Genomic DNA, 24,391 nt, shown 5'->3' on the forward strand with positions numbered 1-24,391 from the left:
TAATAATTAATAATATATATATAAGTACAATACATTTACTTTTACCAGAGTACTTTTTTTTTCTTTTTTTTGTACAAAAGTATCTGTACTTTTAATTAAGTATGTATTTAAGAGTGTGAATACTTTTGTCACTTGAAGTAAAAACTAATTATATGAGTAAAGTCAACGTTTTGTTTTTTTGGGGGGAGAGTCGTGATTTGTGGGTGTAATTACGCAGATCGGCCGCTTGGTGTCGCTGCTAAACCTCTCAGCGAATCAAAACACCAGCGAGTGGGATGGGGAGGGGTGACGTCACTGTTGGGGTATTTTCAAGATGGCGCCGGACTGTGGCCGGAATGCCGCTGCTGCAGCCAGCTGAGGGATTTAATTAATCTTCCACCTGGCGCAAACAAATATACACACATTTATATGTGTGTGTATACATATGTATGTATGTTTTCCATGTTTTTATTTTTTATTTTAGACATTAGAAGTTAACATGTTGCGCCCGCTGTGTGTCCGGTAACGTGGAAGAAGAAGTGTATCCCCGGCTAAAGATGGTAGCCCCGTCTTCCTCCGAGAACAACAGAACCTGCAGCCGCTGCGGAGCTCGGCCGTCCCCGCAGGATTTTACGCCCGGGGCCGAGGTTCTCTTGGCGGACTGAGAGGTACCGAGGGGGTCATGGAAGAGGCGGAGAACGGGGGCTCGCTCGCCGTCGACGTGAACGAGAATGAGGGATTAGGACCGAGAGGAGCCCTGAAGGAGCGGAGCGCAGCGGTGCTAGCCGGTGTCAGGGGGGGTCAGGGACCCGGGAAGGGTCGCGTTTACGCGCAGGACGCCTGCGTGCAGCCTCCGAGCAGCAGCGGGGGGGTCATGCTGGACCTGGAGAGGAGGCGCGTCCCCGGCGCGTCCCTGATGAACGGCTTCACGGAGGAGGAAGCTGCGCCGGAGACGGGGGGCGATGCAGGGGAAGTCACCCCCGGAGTAGAGTCAACAGGAGGCGGGTGTGTGGGGCTGACGTGCCCCGCGGGGAACCTGCAGCGGAGGAACCGCGCTGGTCCGGATGTAAACGTGCCCAACGGGGGCGTTGAGAGGCCGGATCCGCGGGACCAGAGACTCGGCTCCACGGAGGAAGTGAAAGTAGCCAACGGGGGTTTACACATCTCCAGGGAGACATGTGACTCTTCTGACTGTTCCCAGGAAAACGGCTCAGGGGAGGGGGGGGGCAGGCCGGTCCCTCGGTGCCCCGGGGGGGACGCACCGGCTCCGGGCCCCTCGGAGGAGGACGCCGCCCCCACCACCACCACCACCCCCCCTGGATCCAGAGCCAAGCTTCCTTCGCCCTCCTGCGCTTCCACCCCGTCCAAGCTGAACGGCGACAGCCCGGCGTCCGAACCCCACAACACCAGGGGGGAGGAGGAGGGGGGGGAGGATGAGGGGGAGGATGAGGGGGAGGATGAGGATGGGGGGGAGGAGGAGGATGAGGATGGGGGGGGGGAGGATTTCAGTGACCTCAGTTTGCCCGTCAGGCCTCAGAGTCTGAGGACTAACCCCAACTTCAGCGTGTCGCTGAGCTGCGACGCCACCCCGTTGTCCCCGGACGAGGACGGAGGGGGAGGGGGAGGGGGAGGCTTTTATTTTGGAGATGGGAGGGGGGGGGTTTACGACGAGGACTTCGGGGGCGTCCTGGAGGGGGGGGGGGGGCCGCAGGCAGAGCGCCCCGGACCAAATGCCCGACCTCGGCGACGGGAGCTCGGACCCCAAGATGATGCCAAAGAGGTTCGGCATCGCTGAGTTCTTCACCAGGTAAAGTCAGGTGGTTTCCTCCCCCCCTCACTCCCCCCCCCCCCCCCCCCCCCCCCCTCCTCCTCCCTCCCCCGTGAGCATCTGAACACACACACTAGTCATGTGGGGAAACACCACAAAGCCCAGGAAACCACGTCACCACAAACTGAGCCACATTAGAGCTGCAACACGTCACGTTTTCATTCAGCGCTGAAGCAGCTGATGATTTATTTTCTATCAGGGCTGAACCCAGACCCCCCCCCCCCGACCTCCCCCCCTAACCCCCCCTCCCTGACCCCCCCCCCCCCCCCCATCATCCTTCCTGCTTCCTCGTTGGTATAAATAAAGGATCTAATCTGATCTAAACAAAGACTCAGGAATCGATATTTCCCTTCAGTTCATTTCTCTCTGAGCTCAACATTCAGACGCCTGGAACCTAGAACCCTAGCTTCCTTCCTTCCTTCCTTCCTTCCTTCCATCCCTCCCTACTTCCTTCCTTCCTTCCTTCCTTCCTTCCTTCCTTCCTTCCTTCCTTCCTTCCTTCCTTCCTTCCTTTCCCTTTCCCTCCTTTCTCTTCTGTCCTTCCCTTTTTCCTAGGTTTCTTCCTACATTCAGGAGGGAAGGAAAATCCTAGGCAGCTTCCTCCTTACTAGCATCCTTCTGTCCTTCCTTCCTTCCTTCCTTCCTTCCTTCCTTCCTATGGTTTTTCCTTCCTTCCTTCCTTCCTTCCTTCCTTCCTATGGTTTTTCCTTCCTTCCTTCCTTCCTTCCTTCCTTCCTTCCTATGGTTTTTCCTTCCTTCCTTCCTTCCTTCCTTCCTTCCTATGGTTTCTCCTTCCTTCCGTCCTTCCTTCCTTCCTTCCTTCTGTCCTTCCTTCTGTCCTTCCATCCTTCCTTCCTTTCCAGGTTCCTTCCTTCCTTCCTTTCAAGATTCCTTCTTTCCTTCCGTCCTTACTTCCTGTGGTTTTTCCTTCCTTCCTTCCTTCCTTCCTTCCTTCCTTCCTTCCTTCCTTCCTACACGTTTCAGACTAAAGCCCAGTTTGGCCTCTTGTGTTTTAGAAGCAGCTGCTGGTAATAAAGTGAAAACAGAGTAATGAGAGTAATGAGAGTAATGAGAGTAAATGAGAGTAATGAGAGTAAAAGAGAGTAATGAGAGTAAATGAGAGTAATGAGAGTAAATCAGAGCAGGTTTGTTGTGACGTCTTGAGGCCGTTTGTTCAAACCTCAGATTAAGATTCAGTGAAACAGCGACGATGAACCTGAGAGAACAGACGTATTTCTGCTGATTTTCACTCTGCTCACGATTTATTATACTGAGTTAGTTTTAATTAAAAAAAACATATTAAAGCTTCAAATCATATTTTCTCATTAACAAATTAAAGAGAATCTGACGTAGCGTAAACGGTGCAAAACAACAATAAAATAAATAAAAACCTGGATCTTTAAAACAATCCCACGTGAAAATAACACGTAAAATAATTAATGCAAATAAACAAACTGAGCTTTTCTCTCCACCGGTCGACGCATCAAGTTTTTTTGGTTCTGTTTCTGTCGTCACCTTCTTCTTGTTTTGTCTGTGATTTTCTCACTGTTTTTTAAATTTGATAAAGTTTAACCGATAGTACAGGCTTCATCTTTCCTGGAGCATTTCTGTCGTCCAGGAGGCGGCCATGTTGTCTTTGTCATGTGATCACGGACTCTAGGAAGCGTTGTGTGTTGTACCTAATGAACTGGCCGCTGGGTGTGAGATCAGCGTCCCGACACGTTTCCAGATGTGTTTGAATGTGGAGTTAACGATGTTGTTTTGAGACGGAAAACGTTCCCAGCTGTGAGCGGCCATGTTTCTTTCATCTCCACGGCGACGGACCAGAGTCGGTCGCGGAGCAGGAAGTTGTTTGTGTGCGTCAGAAGAAGAAGAAGAAGTTTAGCGGCGTCGGTTCCTCGGTGGCAGGTGTACGAGCGTTTGTGTTTTGCTAAATATCCGTCTGCTCGGCTGGAAAGTCGCTGCGTCTCAGAGGAAATCCAGGCAGACGGGGAGGAACGCCGCTGGAAAAACTCCACGCTGGCTGTTTGGTTTCACGCTCACACATAACAAACACCAGCAGCACCGGCTGCAGCTTTTCATGCAGCCGTTCAGGCCCGGAGAAGTTCTGGTTCTGATCAGGGAGGCTGGAAACAGAACCACCATCAGACTTTATCGTCATCGCAAAAAACCACATGCAACAAAAACTTTTATGCAAGAATCGTGCAACGTTCGCTTTCTCCAGTTGCGTCCGTTGTGTGTCAGAGGCTGTTTTCATTGCTTTGCATGTTATAGATAATAAACATGTGTTTTTCATATTATTTATCCCAGAGAAGAAATGACCAACGACCTGTCGCTGTTTAACCAGCAACATTAAAGGTTGATTTAGTTCAGAGACGTCTCAGCTTTACTCTCCAGCATCTGTCCCGGCTTTTAATTATAGAACATCCTTCATATTTCTGAAGAGACGAGAGGCAGAAAAAGGTGAAAACTCGTCCCTGAATCACAGAGATGTCGATTCGCACTGGATTCGTTTTTATTTAGAGCGTTAAGAGAATCATGGTTCAGGTTGTTAGAAATGAGCGGAGGTCGACAGGCAGGTGCATCGACGTCCTCGGGTAATTTATTAGGACGGTTTTCACTTTTCACGCTGCAGCTAAAGTCCCGGGTCGATAGGAGGGAGATGATTTGACCTGGGACGAAATATTAGGACAAGAATCGACCTGTGACGACGCAGGATTTTCCCTGTAGGTTGAAAGACGTTTGCTGACTGTGCAGCTGCAGGTGTGACGTCTGCAGAATAAAGACGCTTTAATGATGTGAGCAGCGCTTTAATGTCGTATTTATCTGATGCATGAGACGCTGCGAGGATCCTTTATTCCTTTATTCGTTCTGACAGCGTTTGAAGAACTCGGTGCTGAATGTGACCTGGTCACAACTACGCTCAGAGGAGAAACTTCCTCTTTTCTATTTCTGCTCGGTTCTTTCACTTGTTGCTCTGAGATAAAGACACGAAGACGAGCTTCTCATGTCACAAACGTCGTTCAGTTCTAGAGCAGAAACCTTTTTTCTTTTTGGTTATAATTGAGTTTTATTTGTCACTGTGGTTTTTTTTTCTGACCTTCTACAAAGATGTTGTCATTAAATAAGATTCACATTAAAGAAACTCAGCTCAGTTCATAGGATTCAAGGGTTTTTATTTGTCAACTGTACAAATTATATTCTCAGGTCCTGGATTATTTCCCGTGTAGGATATAAGTAACAAATAAAAACAGGGCAGATAAAAATGAAAAGAGTTAAATGAGTATATTAGTTTATGATCAGACGGGACGAACTGTTTGTTTCAGGTGTAGTTGAATCAGTCGGATTCGTCAGGTTTTGTTTCTCTTTTATTCCTGAACTGGTTGATTTTCTGTGGTCGACTCTTTGGATGCGTCGATTTACTTTCTCCCTCCAGAACCAGAACCAGGACCAGAACCAGAACCAGAAGATGACGAGTTATTTCACAACCCGGCTGCAAAGTGTTTCTCTTCTTTATTTCTGGTGTGAACGCGGCTGGAGACGAGTCTGAAAGCGAGTTCTCGTTTCTTGAGAGGGTGAAGAAAGCGAAGCTGCCGCTGAGCGGGAGGAATAATATTTGCTCGGCGCTCAGTGTTTGTTCTCCTTCGCGCCTCCACTTCCTTTTCACGATTCCTCTTTCTCTTCTCCCCCAAAGCAACAAGCTGCAGAACTGATGATCTGGCACTTTTCATCTTATTTTAGAAGCTGCTGCTGCTGCTGCTTCACGATCGGGATGAATTCGTTTGAGGAACTGAAATGTTCCTCTGAGTCCGACGTCGTCTCACTTCTTCTTTGTTTGACGGAGAAAAAGAAACAGATGTTTTACAGAAATCCAGTGAAAAAACGATGCGTATTTTGGAAAAGCCGAGACTTTTCCTAGAAAGAACTTTGCGACTTTAAATGAATTAAAATGAAATAAATCTGATGTTTAAATATATTTAAAGTCTTTGAACAGTCTGATTAAAACATCTTGGCTCAGCGTCGATGCTGTTTTTTGCTCCGTCGTTTAAACTGAAAGTTTTTAATGGATCACAACCAAACAAACACATGTTAGGACCAAAAAGTCTCATTGATCCCGGCTCCTAAACATCAGCTTAACCACCACAGAAGAAGACGCGACAGTTTGTTGACTTATTTTGGAGAAACTTCTTATACTGAGGACAAACGAGGATAAAACCTCGTGTGTTTTACATCGAGGTGTCGACTCTTCAGCGTTCGGTGGCTGATAAATTGTTTCCCGTGACTTTCCTCATTGTGTCTGTCGCGCTGGACTGATGCTAGCGAGCTAAAGCTACGATAACTAGCTTAAAAATGGTGTTATCACTTTAACCAAAGCAGTGACGGAGGCTAAATGCTGCCTCGCTAGATTAGACCGGAGCTAATTAGCATAGTAGCGTCGTGGGTTATATTAGTTCTGTGTTTTTTAACTTATGGAGTCGAGGAGGAAGAAGCTTTTCTGGTCTAAGTTTGGTCTCAGTGTTTATATATTTATATAAACACTGTTTTTATATATATGAAAATAGTAAAAGGTAAAAGTTGAATCGGCTGATTTTTTTTGTTTACTTGTAAATAAGAAGTGAAGAAACTGGACGGTTTCCATGGTTTTTCATAGGTTCAGTTAGAATTAGATTTCTTTTTAATGGTTTTCATATAATTCTCAGTGATTGTACTTATTTTTTATTTCATGTATTTTTTATGAAAACACCAATGAGTCTGTTAAAAGTGTAAAATGTTAGAGAGATGATGTGATTGTCATGTTTTCTGATTAATACTGATTAAAATAGTTTTAATGTTTCAGATTCTGAGTTTTTTGGACTTTTGTATTTTGTTGGTGAAAGTTCTGTTGAAAAAGGCTGAAGTTACTGAAGTTACTGAAGTTACTGAAGTTACTGGTTGTGGTTGGAATTTAAATGGAGCCTAGTGAGATTAAAATAGTTCCATCTCTATTTTAGTTCGTCGTTGTGTTTATTTTCTTTATTTTTTGTGTGTTTTCATCCTGTGATGTTCTTTTAATCTGCACCATCTTTTCAGTCAATACATTTGAATAAAGTTGAACGTTTTATTTGCTTCGTAGCTTTAAGTCTTTAAATGTGGATGATGGGATGAGATATAATGAAACCAGTAATGGAAATGATCCTTTCAGTTTCAAATAAATTGTGTTTTCTGCTCTTTGCTTTTATTTCACATCATTTCTTTGTTATATTACGTTTCATCGTCGTAACTTCACTCTTTCTCCTCCTGTTTTTCCTCCAGGAGCCTATTTTCTAGGAAATCCAAAGAGCCCAGGGCGACGTCCCACAATGCAACGGGGTGGCGACTGTTCGGGAAGGCTGCTCCCCGAGAGGACGATCCGGGCAAAGATCCGGCGTCGGAGGCGTCCGAGCAGCAGGTCGATGGTTTTTTTGTGTTTGTTTGTTTGTGCTGTTAATCGTTCGTCTCTTCATTAACCAGGTTATAGCAGCAACATTCAACCTGATCTCTGAGCTGTTTTAATGGTTCTGCACGAACTAGACATGAACAGTCTCTGGTTCTGATCCATGTTTCTGTCTGAGATCAGTTTAGATGCTTCACTGCAGGTTTGAGGAGGAATCTGTGGAGAAAACGCATCGTTTGCTTTAAATTACAGAGAGTTTTTGTTGTTGTTTTTGATTTATCACATTTCACATTTCTGTGGACATTTACAGCTCAGAGATTATATAAAAATAATTAAATGTTATCAAGATGAAATGAGGAAACAGAGACAATTACAGTCTCATGTGTTTTGACACATTTATTCGTAGTTAAACACATGTAAACTCATAAGTCTGTGATTTCAACAGCAGCGCGACCGGAGAAACGTTTTTTTCTCATTCATAAAACGCTACAAACGGGGACATTTTTTTGGGGACGTCTTTAGCCACAGGACAGTTCGTCCAAAACAGGGACTATTATTATTATTATATGTTGAGCTAAAATAATAAATAATAATAATAAATAAATATATCGCCCCTATTTTACTAAAATATGTTGGATTCATGTTAATGTGCATTTAAAGAAACTTATTTGTGGTTCAAAATTTAAATAATAATAAAAAAAAATATATATATATATATATATATATATATATATATATATAAACACAAAATGTCTAATCAAGCAAAGAAGGATTTTTCATCAAAAACTACAGCATAAATTAATATCACCTGACACTAAATGTGAACCACAACACCTGGATTCCAGTTGTTTCTGCCCTTGAAGCCTCAAACTAAAGCTGCTAATCTCCACGTTCAGCTGCCACGTAACCATGGAGACGTCAGCTTCCTGTTCTCACCCCGTAGTTAAGATCGGTCCAGTTAAACACAGTGATGAGTGACCACCTGACTCCGCTAACATCACGGAGGCTTCGCTAGAAGGAAAGAAGAAGAACTGGACGGGAAGAAGAAGACGACGATGCTGCTGCTGCTGCATCTGTTCCCACGGAGACGCTGTGAGTGTACGCGGTCGCTAAGCAACGTCCACACGGAGCCTGCAGCTGAGGAGGGAAAGGATGATTATACCCCCATCCACCCCCCCACTCCCACTCACAATCCACCCCTCTGTCCTCCCTGGGACCAGGTGGTACCCGAGGACACTTCCATGGACGTGATGTGTCCAACCTGAACCGAAACAACAAGGAACGTGTGGATGTTTTTATGGTAAATAAACTTTTAGCGAAGACGAAGCTAAAGCTCTGAAGTGTTTTTCTGGCTGATCTGTGGAAGCTGCTCACAACAAACCGTCTGACAGCTGGTGGCCTTCGCGTTGGCCCTCGCTCTCACGGACTCGGCCAGACTCGGATGATTCATCTGGAAAAAGGAGGCGTCCAGATGTGGTTTGGCTTAAGTTGGTTGACACGTCAGACACAAATCTGTGGAGGAGGAAGAAAAAAGAGGGACGTCGGCCAGAATCACCATCTTAACTGAAAGTCTTAAAATGACCTGGTATCGGCCGTGACCTGATTCTTTTCACTACGCCGGCTGGTTCTCGTTATTCAGCCTGAAACTCTGCAGAGTCTCCAGCGAGACAATAACATGTTTCCAAGTTTGCGGCAGCAGCTTTAGGTTCGGCTCTTTCCTGTTTGCGACATCACACAAAGGCTCCACGCAACAAAAGACGGCTCCACGGAGAAGTAAATAATCTGCAGAAACAAAAAAAGAAACCGGGCTGTTTAATCGTGTATGTCAGAGGAAGCTGTGATTATTACAGGGAGGAACGTTTCGTCAGGAAGCAGCGAAATACGAGTCACGTCTGACATTTGCATCCGTTTAAATGTGAGATTCGATCCGATCACTGGTTATTTCAAGTTATTTCCAGCGCTTTTTTACTTGGAAGTCGCTCCATCGGTCACATGATTTATTTATTTCTCTACGTGACTTTGGCTTCAGGCTGAAGACGTTCACAGAGGAAGCTCTGTCTCCCCCTGCTGAAAGAAAACGCTCATGAAAAGCCCGTTTGTCCCCGTGGACACACAGCTGTGAATCAGAGACACAGAGACACGGAGACACGGAGACACAGAGACACGGAGACACAAAGACACAGAGACACAGAGACACAAAGACACGGAGACACGGAGACACGGAGACACAGAGACACAGAGACACAGAGACACAAAGACACAGAGACACAGAGACACAAAGACACAAAGACACAGAGACACAGAGACACGGAGACACAAAGACACGGAGACACGGAGACACGGAGACACAGAGACACGGAGACACAGAGACACGGAGACACAAAGACACAGAGACAAGAAGACACAGAGACACAGAGACACGGAGACACAAAGACACAGAGACACAGAGACACAAAGACACAAAGACACAGAGACACAGAGACACGGAGACACGGAGACACAAAGACACGGAGACACGGAGACACAGAGACACAAAGACACAGAGACACAGAGACACAAAGACACAGAGACACAAAGACACAGAGACAAAAAGATACAGAGACACAAAGACACAAAGACACAGAGACAAAAAGACACAGAGACACAAAGACACAGAGACACAAAGACACAGAGACAAAAAGATACAGAGACACAAAGACACAGAGACACAGAGACACAAAGACACAGAGACACAAAGACACAGAGACAAAAAGATACAGAGACACAAAGACACAGAGACACGGAGACACGGAGACACAAAGACACAAAGATACAGAGACACAGAGACAAAAAGACACAGAGACACAAAGACACAGAGACACGAAGACACGAAGACACGAAGACACAGAGAGACAGAGACACAAAGACACAGAGACACGGAGACACAAAGACACAGAGACACAAAGACACAGAGACACAGAGACACAAAGACATTCAGTCTTTTCCTCAGGATTAACCAGCGTCCAGGTTGTAGACGATGGAACCAGTTCAGGTTCTATTAAATATTTCACATTTCAAAAGTTTCACACTTTATTTAACGGACTCGGTTAAAAAATTCAAATTTATAGGATTTTACTAAATAGTGGAATTAATTTTTGTTTTCATTAATCTGAATATATATATATATATAAACAGATCGATCCACACGTAGATAAATATCATTTCATTTTTTAGAAACTTAAACAGTCTTTGGCAACGTGAATATTTTTCCACACATTTCCAGACCTGGAAACTTATTAAATCAAATTCCTTGTGCTTCACTTTTCCAGTGTGAACCCTGTTATCTGATACCAGTTTTTTCCAGTTTTCCATCTTTAGAGGTGACAAATGTTTGACAAACGTTTTTGTTCTCAGACATTTTGAATCCACGCAGGAGAAAAACTGACGTGACGTCACAGCGATAGAGCTAAGGATGCTAAGCTAATTAAAACCTCACTGAAAACCACATGAAGCATCCAGATCAGTCTGGCATCGGCACCGTTAGCATCAGCCCCGTTAGCATCAGCACCGTTAGCATCATGGTACCAACAGAATATTTAAAAGTCCAAAAAACAACCAACAACTTAAATACAGACTTTTAAAAATCAACAAGGAGTTTTCAGTTTCTTTTATTCTTCTGAGTAAAATGTTTATATCCAAATAACAAAGTTCTGTCCAATGAATGAGCAGATATTCGCCTCTAACCGGAAGAATTCAGTTCAGGTTCTTCATCCTGTTTTCTTTTCCCACTGAATTAAACTGAAGATGATGCAGCTTTTTTTAGGTTGTTTTTGTGCAGTTTCAGATAAAATGAAACTTGATTAAAACATATTAAAACACCTGAACGTCCTTTTCTTGGCCCAGACACAGTCTTATATCCGTGTGAACCTCTGATGAACATCACCTCGTTGTCATGGACACGTTTGAAAAGTTTATTTTTGACTTGAAGCTCATTTCAGCAGCTCTGATTCTGACTCTGAATCTTCTGAAGGAGATAATGTTTCACTAATGATGGATCCTCTGGTAACTTTATTTGTTTAATTTAAATGTGTCTGTAGCTGCTGGAGAGGAGCATTTTTTAAGCTCGTTTCTTGGTTTTTTGGCGTCCACAGTTGGAGCAGACGGACGAGTCGAGCGCGGCGTCGTGTCCTCAGCGCCCCCTGGCTGCAGGGAGGAGGAAGAACCTGGAGTTTGAGCCTCTTTCCACCACCGCCCTCATCCTGGAGGACCGGCCGTCGTAAGTGTTCACTCAAACCACGGGAATCACAGTCCACTTATCGGATTCAGCTTTTGATGGACAGGAGTTTTAATAATCTGTTAAAAGTTTCGTGCAAAATATATTCTCTGCTTTTAAGTGGTAAACTTCCCCCTCCCACAAATATTATCTATTATTAACGTAACTGTTACTGAAAATACCTTCGAAACAAGACAAGAAGACGAATAAACTGGCAAAAAATACTGGCACCATAAGTGTAATGGTCTGTTTTTTTAATTCCATCCTTTTTAAAAGACCTAAATAAAATACATGTTAAATTTCTGAATGAACACGATTGAGTGAGTTGAATCTATCTGAAGTTTTTACACAGACAACATGAACGTAGAAACGTCTCGACTTAAAAATGGAGGCTGATATGCTGCAAACTAATAAGTTGAAATGAAGTTGAAACAAGAAATGATCATTTCTAAGTTTTATTTGACTTGAAATGTTTCCTGCATCAGATTTTAGATTCTACAGTGTAACTAGTTATTAATGTTATTAATATGTAAAAGGTCCTCACTTAAATATCTCAGCGTCTACTTCCTTTAAATATCTTAAATAAGCTGTAAAAAGCTTTGTAGCCCGATCACCTCATCAGTCATGGAGCTGTGTTTACCTTCTCCTCAGTCTCCGTGTTCATCCATCACCGTTAAAAGGTTCAAATTACACAGAAAAATTAGAAAAACTATGAAACTAGTCTCACTGTTATTTAGTGTTAGCATTATAGCATTAGCATGCTAGCCTTAATAACTTAGTAGTAACTGAGGTAAAGTTACGTGTCAGTTAAATGTGTTTATCTACATGGACATAAATTACATGAACACATGGGTTTCACAGTATATATGACGCTAGCTGCTATTTTTCTAAGCCTTTAGTCTAGATAACTAGCTAGCATAAGGCTAGCATAAGGCTAGCATAAGGCTAGGCTAACTTCAAACTTCATTCATTTGTAAATTTGGGTCTTTTTAAGATCAAGGTTCACATTAATGATGGTGTGACTTTATTTTTCTATATAAAATCTTAACAAACGTCAAACAGAGACATTGACATTTATCTCATCACATCATAGAGAGAAACCAGCTGACGTCCAGTTCTTCCTTTTAATCTTCTGCTCCATAACTTTCTCTGTTTTTGTTCACTGGGGAAACGGTGGAGTTTCCTCTGTGTTTTCCTGATCCTGTGGCATATTTTACCTTTTAATTTAATCCACTTCTCTGTGGGTGAATATTGGTTAGATGGATCCAACATGGCGCCCATGAAACACGTGACCAGCTCAGAACCAATCAGCACTCTCTCTGATATATACGACTCTGATTATTAAGGTTTCTTAGAGAGGTCCTGATTGTGTGGTTGGTCCAGAGACTCTGTCCATGTAGGTCATCGTCTCCTTGTCTGTCCTCCAGGAACCTTCCCGCCAAATCCACGGAGGAAACTCAGAGGCACAAGCAGGAGTACGAGGAGATGGTGGCAGGAGCCAAGAGGAGAGGTAGAACTTTAACGTTATTGAGTCTCAGACTCCGTGAACTCTGTGAACTGTTGGTTCTGATCTGTGGCCTCTCGTCCGTCAGAGCTGAAAGAAGCCCAGAGGAAGAAGCGTCAGATGAAGGAGAGACACCGGCAGGAGGACAGCATCTCCAACGCCATGGTGATCTGGAACACCGAGATCCTGCCTCACTGGGACGCCGTGTACGTGGCCACACATGAAACACTATGTGTGTTTGTGTGTTTGTGTTTGTGCAGTGTGTTTACCTGGTGTGTGTGTTTGTAGGAAGGCGACGAGGCGAGTCAGGGACCTGTGGTGGCAGGGACTTCCTCCCAGCGTCAGGGGGCGAGTGTGGAGCCTCGCCATCGGCAACGAGCTCAACATCACTCCAGGTTTGAGCCCGGACGTCGTTTATTAAAAAAAGTCTGAGTTCAGTCTGGAAAGTGAAGCGATATTACACATCAGACTGAGCTCAGACCTCCAGAGATTCACAGGGTTTTAATTAGTAAGAAATAATAAAGCTCACATATTTTTACTGGGAACAGAAAGACTCGTATATGTACAACAAGAAAACTTTAAGAACTAACATTATAGGACGATCAAACGGACAGAACTTACAGAGACAAATAATAATAAAACAAACATAGAAACCCGTCCAGCCTGAGGGACGCTGCAGTAGAAACACGTGTTCTTTTAAAAATGTGTTCATTGGTCCCCAGATCTTCTTATATTCCTATATATTCTTCTTATATTCTTATATTCCTCCAGTTCAGACGTATCCGACGTTCTCTGGATGGAACGTCTTCGTTAGTATCATTATCCACTGCTGCAAAAAATCAGAGAAGAAGATGAGAATGTTTTTTTTTGGACTTTCTCAGACGCCAAACAAAATTATAACAGGATTCACTTTGTAACTTTGTCGTCTTGGCCATAAAACTAAACCGTGCAGTAAGTCGGCTTCTGCGTATTTGCATCTGTCACAGACTTGTAGAGTTTTGAGAAGACGTTTCATCTGAGAAGTAAATAGGAAACTGGTTAAGAACGTTTCTGACGGTTTTACCCAGAGTTTCTTATTTAAACCTCAAACTTCCCAGAAGAAAACTACTCGGATGAAACTTCCTCTTCATGTCTTTGTAAACTCCCTCTGGTCCACCAACAAACATCACTCCTTCATAGTGGGAGAGGAACCAGAGGAACCAGAGGAACCAGAGGAACCAGGGGAACTTCTCAGCAGCTAAAGGCCTCTCTCACATTGGCTGATGTTCATGTTGATGAAGCCAAAAAGAAAAGAAAGAACAGTTTCCTCCGGTTACAAGTATCTGGTGGTTACAGACTCACCAACCATGTGATGTTCACAGTAAAACTCAGACCTTTAGAAGTGAAGTGACTTCTGGAAACTTAACAGTTAAATTATTTCCCTCTTGAAACCTCAGCAGATAAAAATGGCCCAAAACTGCTATAAAAATGTAACTGATTAATATTTTTTTCTGTATAAATCTCTTAAACCAACCAAATAATTTTAACCCTTGAAATTCCTTTAAGTAAATGTTGTTTTTAGCCAAAAAGAAACATGAAAAATCAGCTATTTTCCATAAAACTAATGTCGGGTGAATGGGGCTTTGTTTTCTTTTTTATTATCTAAAATAACGACGTGATTGCTTTGTTAGTTTTTGTGTAGCATCAGATTTAAGATTAACTACCCTCTCGTGAGGGCAGCAAATCTTTCCCATTGACTTCCATTATAACTGCATTGTTTAATCTCTGAGCCATGACACAGTAAAATCACTCATTCTGGAATATTAGAGTTTAATTTATGAGAAAAATGGTCAAATTTGTTATTTTTAGTGTTCAACACTTTTTTTTAAAATTTCAAACTTTGTAGAGAATGTAGAGATGCACTTTGTTATAAAAAATTAACACAAACACAGACAAAATAAAGAGGAAAATTTTGCCCAAATGGTCAAAAATGTCCCTAAACTTCACATATATTTTCTGTTCAGCCACAGACGAATCGTAGAATCGTATGTCAGTGTTTTTTCCCGGCAGCACCAGACCAACGCCAGAGTTTAATGTTTCATCCAGAACAAAGACTTTAAGAAATCTCTCCGTGTCTTTTGTGTTTTTTTGTGTGCGTTTGTTCAGAGCTGTACGAGATCTTTCTGTCCAGAGCCAAAGAGAAGTGGAGGAGTTACAGTGAGACCAGTTCAGTCAACGACAACGAGAGCGGTACCACTCAGCTTTAAAGGACGTTTACGAAATAAAAACACAAGTTTAAACACTTAAAATCATTTTGTTTTGTTGTGTTTCTGTTGTGTTTCCAGACGGAGGAGCGTCTCTGGCCGACAGAGAGTCCAGTCTGGACCTCATCAAACTGGACATTTCCAGAACCTTCCCCTCTCTCTTCATCTTCCAGAAGGTGAAGTGTAAAAGCTGTCGAATGTGAAGCTGCGTCGCTGCAGCAGGTGAACGGGGGTAAAGTTTGTGTTTTGTTTGTTTGTTGGTGCAGGGCGGCCCGTACCACGACCTGCTGCACAGCGTCCTGGGCGCCTACACCTGCTACCGACCCGACATCGGCTACGTGAGTCCGCCTTTTTTTTTGCACGTCTCCAATAACGTTGTGATGCCGAAAAGAAGAAATGTCCAAACCAGTGGCTCCTTAGAAAGAAACTAATGACTTGAGGAAAAAAAAACGGAAAAATCACGTAGAAAAACAGATTTTTTATGCATTTTTTTTGCATAATTTTTCCATTTTCCTTTAAACGTTGTGCATTCGTTGTGTCTTTTCCTATTGCTCTTGAACACATCTCACAGAAATCAATGTTACCACTTAAAGTTTTATGCCTTTTTTATGCTTTTTTGTTTTTTTAGACTGTGGAGATTTAAGATTATTATAAATTAGATTATTTCTCACAAACCAGGAGGAAACATCCAGACGTGACGTGAACTAGCTGAGCTTTATAAGAGCTGATGCTTGATTTAACGTCTCATCATTCCAACTTTTTTCATAAAGAAAGTTATTTATTTAGGACACGGCCGAAGTAAACGGAGCTCATTCATGGTTTTGTTCTTTTTAAAGCCGAGACTCTCACAAAAGTCAGAATCACTCCAACAAGTTGTTCGGTTCATCTGATTTCTTTTGATTAAAGGGCACATTCCTGGTTTTATTATTAAAAAGCAAATTCTTAGTACTTTCATGTTGCCGACATCTACGAGTTTATATTTTGTATTTATTGAAATAGTTCAGTTTAATAAATTGTTGCCTGCGTTATCTGCAGCTAGTTGTAGTTTTATTTATTTAGTCAGAAAAATCTATTTTTCTCATTATTTTATTAATATATATATATATATTTTTATCATATATGCCACATTGGGGGTTATGGCCATTTACTGAGTACAGTTAATTTTATATATAACATTTCAAATATAAAGGAAAATATTGTAAAGACACTGAAGTTGAAAAAGTATTAAAATGCCTTTATTTAATTTCTATTTATTTTATTTATACTTGTCTAAACAGTCTTTGACATATTTAATTAAAGACTTTTTTTTTTTTTTGAGACACGTGAGGAAAGAACTATGTTAATATCTGCCGCTCTAATGTCTGTGTCTTCTCATCTCAAATATTTGTTTCGGTTTCTTCTTTATAATAATAATAATAATAATAATAATAATAAAAATATTTTAACTGATCTTTAAATTAATCACCAGAAATATGAGTAACAGCGTAAATAATATTCTTCATGCAACCTTTTTAGAAATTAGCAAAGATTTTCTTGCAGGAAACGTCCACATAGGCGGCCATTTTGGAAATGGCTGCCAAAAGCTCCTGCCTGCAGAGGCGTGATGAGTCCACTAGGGGGCAGATCAGTTTTTACTGTGTGGGTGCAGCAGAGGGCTCAGAAACTCGTGTACATGTGGAGTCAAAGGCTTAGAAAGATGAAGATGCTGATTTAAAAATATTTAAAATATTTTAAAATGAATAATAATAAATAAAATATTATTTAAATGAATGAATGTTCCAGGTGCAGGGAATGTCCTTCATCGCCGCCGTGCTCATCCTCAACCTGGAGGAGGCCGAAGCCTTCATCACCTTCGCCAACCTGCTCAACAAACCCTGTCAGATGGCGTTTTTCAGGGTCGACCACGAACTGGTGAACCAGCAAATACCATCAGTCACAATCACACAGGAGATTAAATTAACACGTCCGTGAGCGAATCGTTTTATCTGCTTTTAAAAAAAGCTTCGTCTTCTCTCAACGTTTCAGATGTTGAAGTATTTCGCAGCCTTTGAGATTTTCTTCGAGGAGAATCTGCCTCGTCTCTTCAGCCACTTCCAGACCAACAACCTGACGCCCGACCTCTACCTGATAGACTGGTCAGTCACTGCACAGGGGGGGGGAGGGAGGGAGGGAGGGAGGACAGGGGGGAGGGAGGGAGGGAGGGAAGGAGGAAGGGAGGAAGAGGAGGGAGGAGAGAGGGGGGGAGGGAGGGAGGGAGGGAGGAAAGGAGGGAGGGAGGATGGGGGGGAGGGAGGGAGGGAGGGAGAGAAGGGAGGGAGGAGTGAGGGAAGAGGGGAGGAAGGAAGGAAAGGAGGAATCGAGGGAGGGAGGGAGGGAGGAAGGAAAGAGGGAGGGAGGGAGGCAGGAAAGGAGGAAGGAAGGGATGGAGGGAAGGAAGGAGGAAATGAGGGAGGAAGAAAGGGTTTGAGTTAGTCAGGGAGGGTGGAGGAGGAAGGAAGGAAGGAAGGGAGGGAGAGAGAGAGGAAGGAAAGGAGGGAGGGGGGAGGGAAGGAGGGAGAGAGGAAGGAAGGAGAGAGGAAGAGAGGGTTTGAGTTAGTCAGGAAGGAAGGAAGGGAGGGAAGGAAGGGAGGGAGGGAGAGAGAGAGGAAGGAAGGGAGGAAAGGAGGGAAGGAAGGAAAGGAGAGAGGAAGGAAGGAGGGAGGAAGGGAAGGAAGGAAAGGAGAAAGGAAGGAAGGAAGGAAGGAAGTAAAGGAGGGAGGAAGGAAGGAAGGAAGGAGAGAGGAAGAGAGGGTTTGAGTTAGTCAGGGAGGGTGGTAGGGAAGGAAGGAAGGAAAGGAGTGAGGGAGGAAGGAAGCAAGGAAGTGAGTGTTCTCGTCTCCTGTGGCTCTGAGATGAACTTGTTCTGTCTCTGTCTGTGTCTCTGTCTCTGTCTGTGTCTCTGTCTCTTGTCTCCAGGATCTTCACCCTGTACAGTAAGTCCCTCCCCCTGGACGTGGCGTGCCGAGTGTGGGACGTGTTCTGCCGGGACGGGGAGGAGAGCTTGTTCCGGACGGGTCTGGGCGTCCTGCGCCTGTATGAGGACGTCCTGCTGCAGATGGACTTCATCCACATCGCCCAGTTCCTCACCCGCCTCCCGGACGACCTGCAGGCGCACACGCTCTTCAGCGCCATGGCGACCACGCACATGATCAGCAGGAACCGCCGCTGGGCTCAGGTTAGGCTCCGCCCCCACGTCCTCACACACACTCAGGCTCCGCCTCCACATCCTCAAACACACTCAGGCTCTGCCCCCGTGTCCTCACACACTCAGGCTCTGCCCCCATGTCCTTACACACACTGAGGCTCCGCCCCCGTGTCCTCACACACTCAGGCTCCGCCCCCGTGCCTCACACACACTCAGGCTCCGCCTCCATGTCCTCACACACACTCAGGCTCCGCCCCCGTGTCCTCAAACACTCAGGCTCTGCCCCCATGTCCTCACACACTCAGGCTCCGCCCCCGTGTCCTCACACACTCAGGCTCCGCCCCCGTGCCTCACACACACTCAGGCTCCGCCCCCGTGTCCTCAAACACTCAGGCTCCGCCCCCGTGTCCTCAAACACTCAGGCTCCGCCTCCATGTCCTCACACACACTCAGGCTCTGCCCCCGTGTCCTCAAACACTCAGGCTCCGCCTCCGTGTCCTCAAACACTCAGGCTCCGCCTCCATGTCCTCACACACTCAGGCTCCGCCCCCACGTCCTCACACACTCAGGCTCCGCCTCCATGTCCTCACACACACTCAGGCTCTGCCCCCGTGTCCTCAAACACTCAGGCTCCGCCTCCGTGTCCTCAAACACTCAGGCTCCGCCTCCATGTCCTCACACACTCAGGCTCCGCCCCCACGTCCTCACACACCCAGGCTCCGCCCCCACGTCCTCACACACTCAGGCTCCGCCTCCACGTCCTAACATACACTCAGGCTCCGCCCCTGTGTCCTCACACACACTGAGGCTCCGCCCCCGTGTCCTCACACACACTGAGGCTCCGCCCCCCTGTCCTCACACACTCAGGCTCCGTTAATTAAGATAATTGAGTTGAGTTGGTTTCACTCCGCCTCCTCCTCCAGCTCCTCCCCCTCCTCTCCAGTGAATGTGTGTACCTGTAGTTTTTCTAACGCCGCGTCTCCTTCCTGTTTCCTTCCAGGTGTTCTCTGCGTTAATGAAGGACGGAGCTAAAGACTCGGACAGAAACACCAGCCCGGCTTTGAGAAGCTAACACTAGCTGAGCTAACACTAGCTAAGCTAACGCCTCCCCTCAAACTAAACCGGAGGCCGAGTTTCCCTCCAACCCCGTGTCGGGACCAGAGCCTCCGACCTCTCAGCAGTATTTTATAGTAAACGTCAGAAAACACTGAACGAGGCCTCGACGGGAACCAATGGAATAAACCCACTAAGGACAAGCCCCGCCCCCTTTCTCTGTCCGAGGCTCAGAGACGACTTCATGGTTCTTCATTTCACACGTTTCGTTTTTTATTTTTTTAGCTTGAAATCCAAACACGATGACTCCACAGGTGTTTCCTCCTCCTGAGCGTCTGCTGCCTCCTCAGAGCACTTTATCTACAGCAGCTACGTCACAAACACTCACAGAAACAAACTAGAGGAAGAAAAGTCCTTAAATTAAAGGTGGGAGGAGGTTTTTAACATTTTTTTATTTAAGTGCTTCTTTACTTTAACAACATGTCTGCAATTAAGTTTAATTAAATTAACACCCGGCAACTATTTTATCAATTAAATCCTTTTTATTACCTGATGGTTTCATATCGTCGTCGTCGTCATCATGAGCTGTTTAATAATATTTTATAGATTCAATACGTTTCTGTAGCCGAACGTTGTTTTTTTTTACTCTGAGCTGCAGAAAAAAAGACGAAAATCTGTTCTGTCTGTTTTCTAACAACAAAAAAACAGATTTGTTTTCTTTATAAAACTGATGATCTTCAAAGTTTTTTCCTTTTCTCTAATTTCCTCCTTCTCTTCTTCTCTCCATCCTCAGACGTTTCTTTCTCCTCCGCTTCATTTTTTTAAATTAAATTATTGAAAGTTTCAGATGTTTGATTCGTTAAAGAGTCGACGTCGTCGTTAAGATGAAGTTTAAAAGTAAAACACACACTTTGATTTGTTGACACACTAAACAACAACAACACTACACAGACACACAACAACTTTAAATGTGGACCAAGAGGAAGATTTTACCCTGATCAACAATTCAACACGAGTAAAAATAAATCATTAAAAATATATAATGAATGAAACTTCCATTCCTCCTCATCTTCTTTTCTGTCTCGTTTTTCATTTTTCCAACTTTAAATCCATTTTAAACCAATTTATTTGGATTTTATTCAAAGTTCAAGAAGAAAAAAAAATAATATTAGTTTTGAATCTTAAATCGATCGACGGACGTTTCTAAAAAATAATAAATAAATAAATAAATAAATAAATAAAGTGCAATATGATGCTGGCGGTTCAGTGCGTCATTACCCAGAATCCTCAGCGGCTCGGTTTCCCGAAGTAACGTGATCATTTCTTCTTTTTTATTTAAGTGTCTTTTTCTACTTCCGTGTGTTTGTGCGCGCGTTCATTCAGCTTCTTGTTTTGCTTTTTGTCGTCAGATTTATTTCCGTGTACAGGTTCTGTTTTTTTTCATGATGCCTTATAAGTGATGTAAATAAACTGTAAAAAAAAAACAACAACAACAAACAATAAAATGAAAATAAAACCAGTTCTTTCTTTTCATATAATGGCCACTAGTTAAATAAATGTGTAAATAAATATCTGAGCAAACGGAGCCTTTGGTTTGTGTTGATTCAGTTTTTAAGATGTTTTATGTGTTTTCTCCTCAGAGGAAACAAACGAGATGATTAGAGGCAGGAAAAATGTTTAGGACGAGGAGGAAGAGGAGTAAAAAAGAGGGGGAGGAAGATGGGGAGAATTTAAAGGTGGTGGAGAAAGTAAAATCTTTTTTCTCAGCACTTTTTTAAACATTGTTGTTCACTCCTCCAACCACTAGATGGCGCCTGAGGCCCGGAGTTAATTTTTCTGTCCTGGTAGAAACGAGTTGTCTTTACTGTGGTTCATTATTCTTAATTATTGTAAAGTTGACTCTGAACTACAACTACAAAAAAAAAGGCCTCATGGGAGTTGTAGTTGTTATGTGTCGATCAGGTCAGTAGATGCTATGAAGTTACTATTTTGTCCTGTTTTATATAAATAAAAATTGTTATTGGTGCTAAAGTTGAATCAGGTTGTCAGGGTTTCAGGGGGAGCGAGGAAAGAAGAACAGAAGAAGAAGCCTCATGGGAGTCGTAGTTGTTGTGTTTCCTGATTAAGATTCTTATTGGTGAAACTTTCAGGTTTTTCTCAAGGTGAAGAAGAAGAAGAAGAAGAGGAGGAGGAGGAGGAGGAGGAGGAGGAGGAGGAGGAGGAGGAGGAGGAGGAGGAGTGAAGGGTGGTTAAGGCCATGGAGGTATGTGGGGGGGGGGGGTTACATAAATCAATCGGAGTTATCGCCGTTACCATGGAGACCAGATAAAAAAAATTAAAAAATGAGCTCAACATAAGAAGATGCACGACTGTAGAAAGAGCATCACATCTACTGGAAATAGAGGAGGAGAAGAAGAATGATTCTGATTAAATGTTAAATCTAGACTCATGGTTTGATAAATTTAAAAAGTCGATTTATTTTAAAAGACTTTTGATGCGATAAATGATTAAAACTAATCAAATCATTCGTCTCTTTCTTAAATAAATTCATTAAAGGAACCTGAGACAGAAGAGGAGGAGGAGGAGGAGGAGGAGCAGACCATCGGTCAACACTCCCGTCCTTCCTCTCCTCTGGGACGTCCCATAGCTGTGGATGACTGGATCACTCATCTCCTCCTCCTCCTCCTCCTCCTCCTCTCATCACTCCATCACCACAGGCTGTTTAGTTTCTCCTCTACATCGAGTCATGAACGGATCCTCACACACGGCGACGACTTTAAAGACGAGTTCGACTAAAAGAAAAGAATAAAGAATAAAAATAATGATGATGATGAATTCTCTGCTGCTTTAAAATGTGACTTAAATGGACTAAAAGACGTTTTATAGAGTCGGTGCGAAGAAGACGAGACTCAACCAGAGCCAAGTTCACCTGGTAAAAATAAAAAAATTAAAAAAGAAAGAAGCTCAAAACAAAGTTTGCAGCGTAAAACCCATCAGCTCTGAATACATCAGAATCAGAACGACTTCGTTAAAGTGTTCAGAACTAAGAGAAAAGCAGGAAATAACACAGAAGGACATGAACTAATCAAGGGCACAAAAATACAGGACGGATTCTGGAAGAAGCTTCACAAGGAGACTTTAGTTTCTCTTTGGATGCAGCAAGTCTCATCCTGGGAATGATTCCCGACAGTTTAACGGGTAAAAGTTCTAGATATTATCTAAGAATCCTGTATATGTTTATAATATATCTGTATTTGTTGGGTTTGTGTTTGTGTGTTTGCATATAAAAAAAGAAAAGAATAAACACATCAGTGTAAAATATATGAAACATACTTAGAAGTATCAGAGAAGATCAAAGGGAATAAAGCTGTAACAGTGATTCTTCCTGGTATCGACCGTTTCCTGACGTTTATTCTGATATTAAACGTAATTAAATCTGAATGTTATAAAAACACTGCAGACTCACTCAGGGAAAACGAGCACTAACGTCACATTTGAATCTGCAAACATCTAAAAGATGAGTTTATCTGATCTGTGGTTGGAGTTTCCTGTTCACATCAACACGTACGCGATGCGGCTCAAAGGTTAAACTTTACATTTATCATCCATCATCCGTCATTTATCAGTTATCATTAATCAGCACGAAGTTAGTGGAGCTTTGATCTAAAGATCTAATCACACGTCACGTTTTTTATCATTATTATTATTTCACGTTCATTTGGGTCAAAAACAAACATCAATAAACAAACTGTTCATTTACAAAATCAAACCAAAAGGACCAAAAGCTGAAGATTATTTTACAAATGAAATCATTTTTCTCTTTGACTTTAAACTCAGTTTGAGAAGTAGTTTTATTATTTTTATTTTATTTTTTATTCGTTCTAAAGTCTGTGAGCAGCACATTTTAAAAAGCTTTATAAATAAAGATTGATTGAATATTTTAAACTAGAGTCAGAGTTTGATCTCAGCCCTTAAATATTTTGTAGTTTCACAGACATTTGATAAAACAAACGAAAAATAAGACCATTTGTTTATTTTATAGGAAACAATAATGACAACACGGTGGAGTGTTACCACGGCAACCAGAGAGACGTATATATGGACTTAATTTACTTGCTCGTAAGCAAATTTTGTCTGTAATTTAATTTATTTTTCTGTTTATTCCAGGTTACTTGGGTTGTCGGGAGGCGACAGGCGGGTTTGATGCTCATGAACGGGGAGAATCCACTGAGATTATACAAATATATTTACATATTTACACTGAATATAACGCTGTTGCCGTAGCAACGTGTGTGATATCAGAGTTCAGGTGAATTTACTACCTCATTCTTATTCTATTCTGTTTTAATCTGATTCTTAGTCTTATGTCTGGTTCATATATGTTCTTTCTTATCTTGGACAAAATCATTTCTATGTTTGGGTCAATGAAGTGAATCAAACTGTTCGTTTTCAAGGCTTTAAGCTCAAAAACTGATTCTCAAATCAAAATAAAATATCAATACTTCAGTCATTGGAGGTGATGTAGGAACAGTGGAAAGTAACTAAACTACTGAGTTGTGGCAACACAACAAACCTTGTGAAACAAACTCATGTTAAACCACAACACAGGATACGAGGTGTTAATGACGAGGAGGAGAAAACAGGGTCAGGATTAAGATGAAAGGTTTCATTTTATAGTCGTTCTTAACAGTTAAACAATCATTTATTTTAATGGTGTCATCGTTTTACTTATTCCTCTTTTAGTGTTTGAAAGATTTTCTCATATTTTGTGTGATTGTGTCTCTGGTTTTTCTGTTGTTGTGTTATCTCAGAGTTTATAATGAATAAATAAATAAATGACTCTGACGTCTTGTGTTCTCTATGATGCTATGATTTGAAATGTTTTTTTTTTTTTTTTTTATTTAAGTTCACCAGACACATTACGGTGCATTAACA

General features: G+C 42.8%; 1 protein-coding gene across 1 annotated transcript; it reads left to right on the forward strand.

The window, feature by feature from the left end:
• The first annotated feature begins 302 nt into the window (after nucleotides 1-302).
• On the forward strand, nucleotides 303-20,975 carry tbc1d12a (TBC1 domain family, member 12a). Its single transcript, XM_047602606.1, is given in 14 exon segments — nucleotides 303-1,672; nucleotides 1,674-1,786; nucleotides 7,100-7,235; nucleotides 11,351-11,475; nucleotides 12,900-12,982; nucleotides 13,065-13,182; nucleotides 13,265-13,371; nucleotides 15,122-15,205; nucleotides 15,301-15,395; nucleotides 15,486-15,557; nucleotides 17,002-17,130; nucleotides 17,245-17,354; nucleotides 18,175-18,433; nucleotides 19,404-20,975. Coding segments are annotated over 14 exon segments (2,514 nt in total). The 5' UTR covers nucleotides 303-661; the 3' UTR covers nucleotides 19,476-20,975.
• Nucleotides 20,976-24,391: the final 3,416 nt, after the last annotated feature.

Source organism: Mugil cephalus, chromosome 13, assembly GCF_022458985.1.
Source record: "Mugil cephalus isolate CIBA_MC_2020 chromosome 13, CIBA_Mcephalus_1.1, whole genome shotgun sequence".
Lineage (NCBI taxonomy): Eukaryota > Metazoa > Chordata > Actinopteri > Mugiliformes > Mugilidae > Mugil > Mugil cephalus.